This window comes from Moschus berezovskii, chromosome 20 (assembly GCF_049115385.1).
Source record: "Moschus berezovskii isolate FMDL1 chromosome 20, NW_MosBer_1.0, whole genome shotgun sequence".
Taxonomy (NCBI): domain Eukaryota; kingdom Metazoa; phylum Chordata; class Mammalia; order Artiodactyla; family Moschidae; genus Moschus; species Moschus berezovskii.
Window position 1 is genome coordinate 50,124,569 of NC_142479.1, and position 13,045 is coordinate 50,137,613.

General features: G+C 43.1%; 1 protein-coding gene across 2 annotated transcripts in view; it reads left to right on the forward strand.

Moving 5' to 3' along the window:
* The first annotated feature begins 3,053 nt into the window (after positions 1–3,053).
* SKAP1 (src kinase associated phosphoprotein 1) overlaps positions 3,054–13,045 on the forward strand; it is a 322,299-nt gene continuing 312,307 nt past the window's right edge. For both annotated transcript variants that reach the window (XM_055407647.2, XM_055407648.2), the window contains exon 1: positions 3,054–3,211. In XM_055407647.2, the coding sequence (XP_055263622.1) occupies positions 3,163–3,211 (49 nt within the window). In that variant the 5' untranslated portion in view covers positions 3,054–3,162. The remainder of the gene's footprint in view (positions 3,212–13,045) is intronic.

Here is a 13,045-nt window from a genome sequence, read left to right on the forward strand (position 1 = left end):
CCCCATGGATGCATATTTAGTGAGTGCCCACCTGGCACGAGAACATGTAGATGGCATCTCCAAGCAGCCGAGAGGCCAGCATGGGCCCTGTTTTCTGTGTCTTCTGTCTGCTGACAGTGTGGGAGGGGCCCCTGTGGACCAGGTGGTAGACTTTCTGCATGTTGTGCTGTGGAGTCCATTTCAGCTGCTCTGCATCTCTTTAGATACCCTTATCTTATCTAATTACAAGGAATTTCAGATGAATTTCATGGCCTTTGCTCTAAAGAAGCTCTTATCTGTGAGGGCCTTGTATTTTAACCTTGTCATTCTTCTGTTGTTAGCCTTTAAAGGAGAGAGAGCTAAGAAAGGGATGCTAGGATCTTGTTGGAATTGGGTTTCGGGGGAGGGGAAGAAGAGGGAGGCAGACAGACCTGGGACTTGTGTATTCTGCTCCATCCCCCTGCCTGTGTGTGGAGACAGCTGGCTGCTTACTTCCATGACAGCCACATGGTACCCAGTCACACAAACAGGACCCGGGCAGGGACTCGTTTGCTGCCAACCTCTCCAGATCCCTTTGATATTTCCGACAGAGCAGTAAAAGACTCTTGACTATCACATTTTGCCTTGCCTCTCTCCACCTCCTCTAAGACTCCTCAGTGTGGTTTCCATGGCTACCCCCAATCAGATTTGACTTCCTGCAAAATTGGATTTCAAAGAAGGACAAGGCTTCAAAGGAATTTGTCCATTTAACAGAATGTCATTAGGAGTGAGGCTGACTGTTGAACCAGGGTCCTCAGATGATTAAGGAGGGGCTGCACTCATGTGTGCAGGCAGGTTTCTGTCTGCAATGAGGAAGCTTGATGCAACATGACAATGGCGTATTGGAATCTGCCACTCACTGCACACTATCCAACTGTGCACCTCCCTGTACTCCATCTCTCTACACCCAGAATGGATATAGAATATCTTTGCCTTGAGTTTCTGCTGCTTTCCTTGGTATAAGTAAGCTATGACAGGCAGTGAGGCCTGATAGGATGTGCAATTACCAGGGTTTATTGCTTTTTATCAAACAACCCTTTAACTTGTAGCCTATTTCAGCATTTGACAAATACCCTTGAAGAAGGGAGGGAGGTTGTCAAATTTCCTCCCACTGTTGAGAGGAAAGCAAGGCAAAGTGCTGGGGTTACATATAGGAGGGACTGTGCTCCCCTTGCTGTTTTTTAGAACAGTTTTAGATTTAAGAAAAATTGCAACTGTAGTATACAGAGCTCCCTTGCCTTTTAACACATGTCATAAGTACTCAAAAATGATCCCAGAGAAGTTACACTTTTATAGATGAAGTAGTGAGTGTGGGAAAAATGCCCCCGTGGGGAACTGGTCTTACTCTGGAGCCTGAAGGAGGCAGCCTGCCCATGTTAACTTTCCCAGGGCAAGGATGCCTTGCAACAGGGGCCAGGTTCCCCAGAGACTCTAGCCAGCCTCTGTCCCCTACATTTCTAACCCCAATTACTGCAACTGGTAGGTGAGTCATGTAACCCTGGAACCAAGGCATCATTCCTCTTTGGGCTGTAGCTCAAAGCCGCTGGACCCCTTAAAGGATCAAGCTCCCAAACTGGAAACTGTATCTCTGGAGGGGAAGCTATGCTTGGAGGCAGAAACTGCTTCCAGGAGTCCTCTGAACAGTTTCTCCTTGCCCCCATCCTCACATCCACAGTTCTGTCATTATTTCCCCTGCTGCTGCTGCTGCTGCTATGTCACGTCAGTCGTGTCCGACTCTGTGTGACCCCATAGACGGCAGCCTACCAGGCTCCCCCGTCCCTGGGATTCTCCAAGCAAGAACACTGGGGTTACTGTAAAAGCCACTTCACCCATCTTCTCTGTTTCTTTTCTCTTACTACTCCCAATCCTTCCCACATATTCTAGTGTACATAGAATCTGATAATAGAAATTATTTTTAAGAAGGAAACTGACAGAGGTGAAGTGAGATGTGCAGGGGCTCAGGTTAGCTCACTCCCCATCTCAAAATTTGTCTGTGGCTCCCAATGTCCACTCAGATGAGTTCAGAATCCTCACTCTTTCAAGTTCCTTCACAATAGAACTTCAGTTTTTCTTGACAACTGTAATTTCCCTACACCATCCAGAAGCTGTCCTTAAGCAGGAGAAGGCTTTTCCATCTTTGTTTACTCTGGTCCTTCCACCTGCCCCCTTGCCCCTTCAAAGTGTGGTGTCTTCAGAGCCATCTCAAATGCCACATGCACCACTAAACACCACACACATTTCCCTCCTTTTCTTATATTCATCTCCCTCCTTGAATCACCCATGGCACATTATGCTTTTTTCATGATACTTGCCCTATACTTAAAAAAAAGAAAACTTTAAGATAACTGTGGATTCACAGAAGTTGTGATAAATAATAGAGTGGTCCTGTTTACCCAGGTAACATTGTGCAATATCACAGGGCCATATCACACCTAGGACACCTGACACCTACATACTCTGAATGAGAAGGAAGCCCACTTCTGTTATCTTGTCCTTCACTTTCCTCCCTTTTAAACTCTTAGGGAAAGGGCTGGACGCCCCTCTCCCTTATCTTTCTTTCTGGGTTACCGCTTCTTTTTCCTCTCATCCTTTCAGCCTTAGGGAAGGAAGGGATACTTTGCCTCCCTGTTTCCATTGCAGCGGGACTGCTTTGATTCTCCCCGATGTTGGTGACTGGAGATTATTTATTGGGACTTATGATCATTCCCTCGAACAGTCCTGGTTTTCCGGGCTTGGACTCGCGAACTGGGTCGGGAATGACTGCGGCCCGGCCTGGCGGGGACTGACCCTGTCCTCGGATTCCGCCTCCTCGAGCCTCATTTCGGCCCTACGGTGGCTTCTCCACCTGCCGGCGAAGCCCGCGGTCCGGAGCTTAGAAAGGGGAGCTCCCGGGGGCGAGGTGCCTGGAGTCGCGTCGCGTCTTTGTTTGGACAGAGAACGGGGGCCGCGGGGCGGGCACCGCCTCCCTGGGGCGCGGGCCCCGCGCACAGGTGTCGCCGCCGCCCAGGCGCCCCGCCCGCCGCGCGCCGCTTCCTGAGCGCGCCCCGCCCTGCGGCTCGGCCCCGCGGCGCCGGCGAGTGAGGGCAGGTGCCGCCGCCGCCGCCCGCCCATCCGCCCGTCCGGCCCGCTCCCGCCGCCCGCCACATGCAGGCCGCCGCCGCCCTCCCCGAGGAGATCCGTTGGCTCCTGGAAGGTAACGCCCCGCTGGCCCGGGCGCCGCCGAGCCCGCCGGGAGTCGCACGTGCCTAGCCGGCAGCAGCCGAGACGCCAGCGGCTCCCAAGGCCGGCCTTCCCCGTCGGCTCCCTCCCGCCTTCTAGAACCTCAAGGCTGCTGCCGGAGTCCTGACTGCAGAGCCAGCTGTTCACCCCTTGCTCAGGGGTCCCTTTCACTCCTAGTAACACATTTTCTTTTTCCTCAAGATGTCTCCACCTCCCACTTAGCTTCCCGGCTTCTCAGCAAGTTCTGGCCGGGTTCAAGGTCCCTGGGCCGCCGTGGCTGGCCTTCAACCTGTCCCTTTCTCTTCAGGACGCCCTGCGTCTGTGGGGTACGCGCTGGCCCCTCTCCAGTCCTGACTCTGTCCCTTCACAGGGGACCCTGACCTTCCCGCTTAGAGCTCCCCACGGTCTCACGGGGCTGTTAGGGCTCATGGGCTCCTGTCGGCCAAGGCCTGGACACCCAGACCTCAGGCCCCCTTCACCCGCCCGCAGACTCCCTCTTGCCCCGGGGCGGTCGGATCCCAGTGTTACGTCTCTTCCCTTACTAGAAGCTCCCCATTGCGGTGTGTTCACCCTCAAACCGTAGAGCCCATCAGTCCTTGTAAGAGTTAAGGCCATACTCACTAGCACTCAACACATCCTGCTGTAGCACTCCAGAGACACTTTTTGCTAATGGGCAAGATCTGCTTGCCTCCCACTTTTCCTGGTGAAAAAGTATTAATAATTTGCTTTTCCTGTAACCGACCTTCCTGGAAGGATGGGGACCTGGTATCTGTGTTTGCATAAGGGTCCCAGGAGGAAACTGCTCAGAATTAAGCCTTTTGGCATCGATGTGACATTTTTGACACATACTTAACAGATGGCCTGTTTTGGGCAGGTCATACTTTTGGCAAGCAGTATTTTTTTTTTCTTCAGTTTCTCTCAATTTAATTGGCTTTGTATCTCCATTACCATGTTATCTTGGTATAAATGCCTCCTAATCAAATATTTGGCAAGTCTTTTCAGTCTGTTTGTAGCGCTGTTTCCATTATGGGTTGCTTCCATGAAAGCTGTCAACTACATATTTTTTATGAGCTGAAGTTTCCAAAATTTATTTTGCTTGCAACCTGAGTGAATTTAAAATTTCAGAATAGAAAAGTATTTGTGGGGTAAAAGAGCATCCTCTGGATGTCTAGAAGGAACCCAGCCTTTCTGTCTGCTGTTGGCTCAGTAATTCCAAATGTAAAGAGAGTCTGTACTATGTCTGGTTTCCAGGAAAGAAGGAACTGTGGCAAAAAGTTTCATTCTGCCTTGCAATTAAAGATATAAACGGATTCTTTTTATTGATATCTGTCATTTGTTGAGAGGAAACCTGTTTTACAAACCAGTTAAACTATACTTACATTTTGTTTACAGCCTTGATAGAAAATTCCTTTTTATTTTCAGAGGCTTACAATGACATCCACTGCTTCAGCATTTTTGATGTGCAGTTCTTTATTGTTCAAAACTGACACTTTGGTAAACAACTCATTTCTGCACCTGCCACCTTCCTTTAGTTTAGATTATTTTCTTGTTAGCTGACTGTTTTTAATTGAAGTCTTCAGATCTCCTCCTAAAGCAGAACCTTTGTTTGCTGACAAGCAGAGCAGAGTATGAATGGAGATTAATTGCATGTCACATACTTCTGTATCAAACTTGCTGTGTCTTAACAATCTCTGTTGGTGCTCGGATCTTTGGAATATATAGAACAGTCCAAGATTAAATTCTGAGGGGCTATGTTGGTTAATGTATTACTTTAAGGTCCCCTTTTTTTAAAGTGTGTAGTTAGAGTCTGAATCTGAAGTAGAGAGAAAAATGTGAAAGTGGAATTCAACCAATAATTCTATTGAAAAATGTTTAAAGAATATACTTTTGAAAGGTTTGTGTAATCATAGCAACATATTGGTTGTAGGTTTTGTTTTTTATGGAACACACTCTCTGTTGTAGACCAACAGAATTATTCACTGTACTACAAAGAGTTTGTAAATATTAGAAACCCATAATGGCTATCAATTTATCATCTGTTGTTGTTTGTCTTCCCCCACCCACCCCCACACACACTTTTTAAGGTTAACTGCTGACAATTAGAAAATATGTAGGTCCTAATCTCTATATTGTCACTCAGTGGAGGGAGTCATAGGGTGAGAGTGCTGCCACTTTAGTGCTGCCACAGGCTGTGGGGGTGGAGTTTCCACAATGAATTACTACTTTCATAAACCAAGGCATAAGCATTTGCACAGTGATTTAATGCTGGCCATCACAGCCATAACTTTAGCATTTATTTATTTATAACTACAAGAGCATAAATGACAGGGGCGTCTTTTGACATAATGTGTGTGCTTTGAAAAATAAGATATGCAAAGCATTATGAAAGGTTTATGCCAGATTTTGCATAATGAAGAAAGGAACAGAAATGCTGAAGGTCTAAAATTAATTTTGTTTAAGGATAAAATTTTAAACATTTGACCAAGAAACTCCACTTCTAGGAATCTGTGTTACTGAAAGTAAAGAACGTGAAGTATATATTTTTGTTTGTTTGTTTTAGTCGCTAAGTTGTGTTCAACTCTATGGACTGTATAGCTCATCAGGCTCCTCTGTCCATGGAATTCTCCAGGCAAGAATACTGGAGTGGGTTGCCATTTCCTTCTCCAGGGGATCTTCCTGACTCAGGGATCAAACCTGCTTCTTCTGCATTGGCAGGTGGATTCTTTACCACTGAGTCACCTGGGAAGCCCGAAGTATGTGTATCAGGATGGATAGTAAGTGCCCATGAGTTGGGAGAAGTCAGGCAATGGTATCTTATGGAATCATCCATCTTATGAAATATTTTGTAACCGTTAAAAAGGGTGAGGTGGATCTTTATATATTGGCTTGGAAGTGTTGATAACGTATTTTTGAGACTAAAAAGCAAGATGCACAACAGTATAACATAACATTTTTGTTTGAAAACAACCCCCCCAAAATACCCCATATTTGATATATATTTGTGTAAGCCTAAGGAGTACCGGAGAAGGCAATGGCAAGCCACTCCAGTACTCTTGCTTAGAAAATCCCATGGATGGAGGAGCCTGGTAGGTTGCAGTCCGTGGGGTCGCTAATGGTCGGACATGACTAAGCGACTTTACTTTCACACATTGGAGAAGGAAATGGCAACCCACTCCAGTGTTCTTGCCTAGGGACAGGGGAGCCTGGTGGGCTTCCGTCTCTGGGGTCACACAGAGTCGGACACGACTGAAGTGACGTAGCAGCAGCAAGAAGGAGTACGGAGAAGGCAATGGCACTCCACTCCAGTACTCTTGCCTGGAAAATCCCATGGACGGAGGCGCTTGGTGGGCTGCAGTCCATGGGGTCGCTAAGAGTCGGACACGACTGAGCGACTTCACTTTCACTTTTTACTTTCATGCATTGGAGAGGGAAATGGCAACGCACTCCAGTGTTCTTGCCTGGAGAATCCCAGGGATGGGGGAGCCTGGTGGGCTGCCGTCTATGGGGTTTCACAGGGGCAGTCACGACTGAAGCGACTTAGCAGCAGCAGCAAGAAAGAGTAAGAAAGAATATACACCAAGCTCCTAAATTGGCTCTCTAAGGAGGGGAAAGAGAAGGTTGGGGAGAGAGAGGTTATTACTTTTATTTCATACATCTTCATGTTGTTTGAACCGTGACAATGACTATGTATTACTTTTGTAATCAGGATAAAACAACCAGTAAGGCTATTTAAAAGGAAAAGGAACAAAGGACGAATAGAAGCTTAGAGAGCTCAGAGTTCCGAAGGACCATTAACCAGTATTGTGATTTTGCTTTTTTGTTTTTAGTACTAGAGATGTGTGGAAGGTGGGGATTTTTTTTTTCTTTTTTTTTCTTTTAGTGCTTTCTTGGATTTTAGGCAGATATTAAAGCAGTGAGAAATTTCTAGAGTAACTCAGGAACCATCTTCCTCAGATTCTGTCAGACTCTCATATAGAAATAGTAACTGGTCCATTTCAGCAAATAAGTATCTTTTTTTTTTTTTTCCAATTTTATTTATTTATTTTTTTCAAGTTGAACAGACTAAATTTCTTTAAACAAACTTACTTATACTCCAGAGTCCTTTAAAAACTTAATAGCATTTATACATTGAAGGTATTTGATTTTCTTGTAACTAGCACTTCAAATGCAACAAGCATTTGAAGCAACAAGCATTTGACCCAACAAGTAAAACTTTCTACAGTTCATAACTTTTATAAATAAAATAAATTAAATGTACAGTGAATAAGTTCTCTGAAATATTTCAATATTTCTGCAGGTTTAGTAACATCGTAAAATACATTTCAACTAAAATTCACAAATCTAAAAACCTGTTAGGCATTTTTAGGCGTTTTAAGATGGAAATGAAGACCAATGTTACATCGTAATATGCCAATTACAAATAGTACTTCAAATAGCAAATACTACAGTTTGTCCCAAACTTTAAAAACTATTCATGAACTCAACACTGAACTATTGATGGCTATGAGAATTGTTTCCTAGCCTTTTTGAAAATTTCAACCCATTTACGTTTAAGGTAATTATTGATAAGTACGATCCCGTAGCCATTTTTTTTATTGCTTTGGGTTCAAGTTTATACACTCTTTCTGTGTATCCTGTCTAGAGAAGATCCTTTAGCATTTGTTGGAGAGCTGGTTTGGTGATGCTGAATTCCCTCAGCTTTTGCTTGTCTGTAAAGCTTTTGATTTCTCCTTCATATTTGAATGAGATCCTTGCTGGGTATAGTAATCTGGGCTGTAGGGTATTTTCTTTCATCACTTTAAGTATGTCTTGCCACTCCCTTCTGGCCTGAAGAGTTTCTTTTGAAAGATCAGCTGTTATCCTTATGGGAATCCCCTTATGCGTTATTTGCTGCTTTTCCCTTGCTGCTTTTAATATTTGTTCTTTGTGTTTGATCTTTGTTAATTTGATTAATATGTGTCTTGGAGTATTTCGCCTTGGGTTTATCCTGTTGGGGACTCTCTGGGTTTCTTGGACTTGGGTGATTATTTCTTTCCCCATTTTAGGGAAGTTTTCAACTATTATCTCCTCAAGTATTCTCTCATGGTCTTTCTTTTTGTCTTCTTCTTCTGGGACTCCTATGATTCGAATGTTGGAGCATTTAACATTGTCCCAGAGGACTCTAATATTGTCCTCATTTCTTTTAATTCGTTTTTCTTTTTTCCTCTCTGTTTCATTTATTTCTACAATTCTATCTTCTAGTTCGCTTATCCTGTCTTCTGCCTCTGTTATTCTACTGTTTGTTCCCTCCAGAGTGTTTCTGATCTCATCTATTGCATTATTCATTGTATATTGACTCTTTTTTATTTCTTCTAAGTCCTTATTAAATCTTTCTTCCATCTTCTCAATCCTTTTCTCCAGGTTATTTATCTGTAACTCCATTTTGCTTTCAAGATTTTGAATCATTTTCACCATCAAAATTTGAAATTCTTTATCAGGTAAATTCCCTATATCTTCTTCTTTTGTTTGTGTTGGTGGGCAATTATCTTGTTCCTTTACTTGCTGGGTATTTCTCTGCCTCTTCATCTTGCTTATATTGCTTTGCTTGGGGTGGCCTTTCCCTCTTCTTGCAGTTTGTGGAGTTCTCTTTATTACGTAGTTTCTTCGCTGTGTGTGGGGTTGGACGGGTGACTTGTCCGGGTTCCCTGGTTAGGGAAGCATGTGTCGGTGTTCTGGTGGGTGGAGCTGGATTTCTTCTCTCTCCTTTAGAAGACAATGGGCTGCTTTTCTGGGAGCCTGATGTCCTCTGCCAGTATTGAGAAGTTGTTTTGTGGACTTTACTCCGCGTTCAAATGTTCTTTTGATGAATTTGTGGGGGAGAAAGTGGTCTTGCCATCTTATCCCTCCGCCATCTTGTTCCTTCCTCCCCAGAACACTGGATTCTTATATTCCACTTGGTCGTGGAGTATCTCTTCCCAGCTGCTCCAGCAAGGCGCAGCCGCTGTACCTTACCTTGGACGAGGGGTATCTCCTCAAGGCCGCGCCTCCTGCTTTGAATGTAGATCAGCTCCTCTTGGCCCTCCGGTGCCCAAGCAGCCACCGCCTCCTGAACGTGGTACAGCTCCTCTCGGCCACCGCCCTAACCCTGGGCGCGGGGTAGCTCATCTCAGCCATGATTCTGCACGTGGTCGGTTGCGCCGCCGGAGCCAGGCGTCTCCCGCGTCTGCGCCGCCGGAGCTGGGCGTCTCCCGCGTCTGCCCATTTCAGCAAATAAGTATTTTATAGATAAGTAAAGTGAAGGACATTTACTGCCTTATTGAAAGAGGAAGAAATATTCAGGTCTATTTTTAAATAATCAGGCTTCAGGAGTAGAAGTTATCATTTTGTTTTTGCGTTGTGATAACCACGCTGAAAACAAAAACAATGGCATGCTGACAGTTTGCATAGTCTTTGTTTCACAGATATAAACATAATCAGTTTCTTCCTTGTCTTTCTAGTATCACTTTTGAAGTCAGCAGCACAGGAGGCAGGTGTAAAGGAAATAGAATAAATATTTCTTTACTTCATAATTTGTCCTGTGTGATGGAATGGAGCTTACTGACTTTAATAGGTAATAAGTATCTACAAGGTACCTAAATCCTGCTCAAACATGGATTAGAGCCAAAATTGCATCCACAATTCAGCTGCATTTAGTAGCAATTGCTGCATTAAAGCTGATTCTGATATGCCTATATTTACTTGTTTTAAACTTCCTTGGAAAGAAGTCATTAATCATTTCATTCCAGATTGTTCTCCAGTTTTGTATTGGTTGGTGTAGCCAACCATAAAAATTTTTTTCAATATAGTAAAATTCCAACTCTGTGGAACTCGCAGGAGTGAATTGTGCTGGATAGCTGAAGATGTTCTCTTTAAGCACTATTTTTATTATAAACATTTGTGATCAATTTTTTTCTCAGATTCTATAGAAACTTCTCACACTTCCTCAACCAACCAGTCTGCATTCAAAAGGACCTCCTCTGAACACTTTAACTCCAAGTTGTTATAGTGAATATCAATTATCATACTTTATAGAGATATAATAACTTATCTAGGGATGTTTTTGCCATAATTGCCACTGGACTGCTTTGTGAATGTCTGTGTCCATTTTATATTTTAATTTTTGTCATTGTTTCCTACAGTTAGACCACGCCTATCACTTTGTACTGTTCTCAGTGTATCTGTATCCCCAATGCTCTAGAAACATTAGATAATTAAGTTCATTGGAATTAAGATATGTGTAAAAGAAAATATGAAGGTCTCTCTTGATGAACATGGTACCCAAACTTTAGGTCTGCACTTTGTGACTTATATGTTGGCTGCTCACAGTCTTTTTTGCTTAATTTTTTTATTCTGGATTGTCTTCTGGATAAATGGAGGTACTGTTTGGCTAAATTCTGAAACGTATGTGACCATACTTCTATCTCTTACTTTTTTTAACTAATTTTTTTTTGGGGGGGCTGTTTGAGCCCTTCATTTGTGATGCTCAGGCTCTCTAGCTGTGGGGCACACCCTTAGTTGTCCTGCTGCACGTGGGATCTTAGTTCCCCAGCCACAGATTGAACCCACATCTCCTGTATTGGAAGGCAGATTCTTAACCACTGGACCACCAAAGAAGTCCCATATTTCTTTTTTATGCTAAATTTTTTGGTTATAAAAATAGTATTGCTCATGTAAAAGATTTAGAAAACAGTTACCCATAGTCAACAACTGTTAAATTTCCATGCATATTTTTCAGTTTTTATTATTTGTACAGACTTTAAAAGTTGGGATATATTGTGTGTATAGTTTTGTATACTGATTTTTCCACTTACCGTTTTTCACTTGCTGTGGTCACCTGAGCATCTTCTAAGATTACTCACGTTCTTTTTCTTTTTTCCTTTTGAGTGATTTTAAAGTTATACATCCTGGTTTTATTCCACTATAAGGGCAGTTTTAGCTATAAGGGTAGTTTTACCCTTATAGCGTAGTTTTACCCTTAGAGCTGAAAAAACAAACAAAATGAACCATGTCCCTTTGATTAACAATGTTAAGAATGAAACAGTATCTTCTACTCTTTCCTCCAATGTGAAATGTGAAATGGCTTATATAATCTGAGATTTTAGACTCAGAATTATTAATGTTTTTATTGTGTATATTAGGTTATAAGAATTATTTTGATATTTGCATAATATTTAAAACCATAGCTATAATGATTTTTTGGATAGTTTATATTTAATGAAGTACGATGATATTTTTGTTTAACTTGTTCATTGCATACTTTTTGTACCATGGCTTTTTCATTCTTGAGCTCTTTATCTCTTATTTAGACTTTGCTAGAAGGTCCCATGGACGGAGAAGCATGGTAGGCTACAGTCCACGGGGTCGCAAAGAGTCGGACACGACTGAGCGAGGGAACGGAACGGAACGGAGAAGGGTAACCACTAGCCACATGTAGCTATTTAAATTATCTAAAATGAAATAAAACCAAAGAAAATCTGTTCCTCAATTATACTAGCTACATTTCAGCTACTCAGTAGCCACAGTGGCTGCTGTATTGGATAGTGCAGAAAGCCCTAGTAGATGATGATTGAGACTATGATGCTGAGTGGATTTTTCAGGAAGGGAATTTTGATACTACACTTACTGAGTGCCTCTGAGTTTGAGTATGTGTCTATCTAGTTTCATATAAACTTAGTTGTGGGGATGAGGTTCTAGGATCCATTCCTTTCCCTTCCTCTCAGCTTAACCTCTCAAAGTTTTACCTGTTATCTCCTGATCTTCAATTTTGTGGAGAAGTCTGATGCCAGCCTGATATATTTATTTTATAATCCATCCCTCCCACTGCCTGCCTGCGTGTTTATAGGATATTTTTCTTTGCTCTCAGAAATGTCATTGGATAATTTCAAAGTTAGACTTTTTGATTATTTTTGCCTGGTATGTAGTGAACCCTTTTGATCTAAAGTCTAAGGTCTTTAACATGAGAAAGTTTTTTCTATTGTCATTGCTTTTATTCTGTTATATCAGGGTTTATATTGTAAATATATTCAGTCAGTTAGTCAGTCAGTTCAGTTGCTCAGTCGTGTCCGACTCTCCGCGACCCCATGAATTACAGCATGCCAGGCCTCCCTGTCCATCACCAACTCCCGGAGTTCACTCAAACTCATGTCCACAGAGTCGGTGATGCCATCCAGCCATCTCATTCTCTGTCGTCCCCTTCTCCTCCCGCCCCCAACCTTTCCCAGCATCAGAGTCTTTTCCAGTGAGTCAACTCGTCGTATGAGGTGGCCAAAGTATTGCAGTTTCAGCTTCAGCATCAGTCCTTCCAATGAACATCCAGGATTGATCTCCTTTAGAATGGACTGGTTGGATCTCCTTGCAGTCCAAGGGACTCTCAAGAGTCTTCTCCAGCACCACAGTTCAAAAGCATCAATTCTTCGGCGATCAGCTTTCTTCACAGTCCAACTCTCACATCCATACATGACCATGGAAAAAACCATAGCCTTTACTAGACGGACCTTGGTTGGCAAAGTAATGTCTCTGCTTTTTAATATACTATCAAGGTTGCTCATAACTTTCCTTCCAAGGAGTAAGCGTCTTTTAATTTCATGGCTGCAATCAGCATCTGCAGTGATTTTGGAGCCCCCAAAAATAAAGTCTGACACTGTTTCCACTGTTTCCCCATCTATTTCCCATGAAGTGATGGGACCAGATGCCATAATCTTTGTTTTCTGAATGTTGAGCTTCAAGCCGACCTTTTCACTCTCTTCTTTCACTTTCATCAAGAGGCTTTTGAGTTCCTCTTCACTTTCTG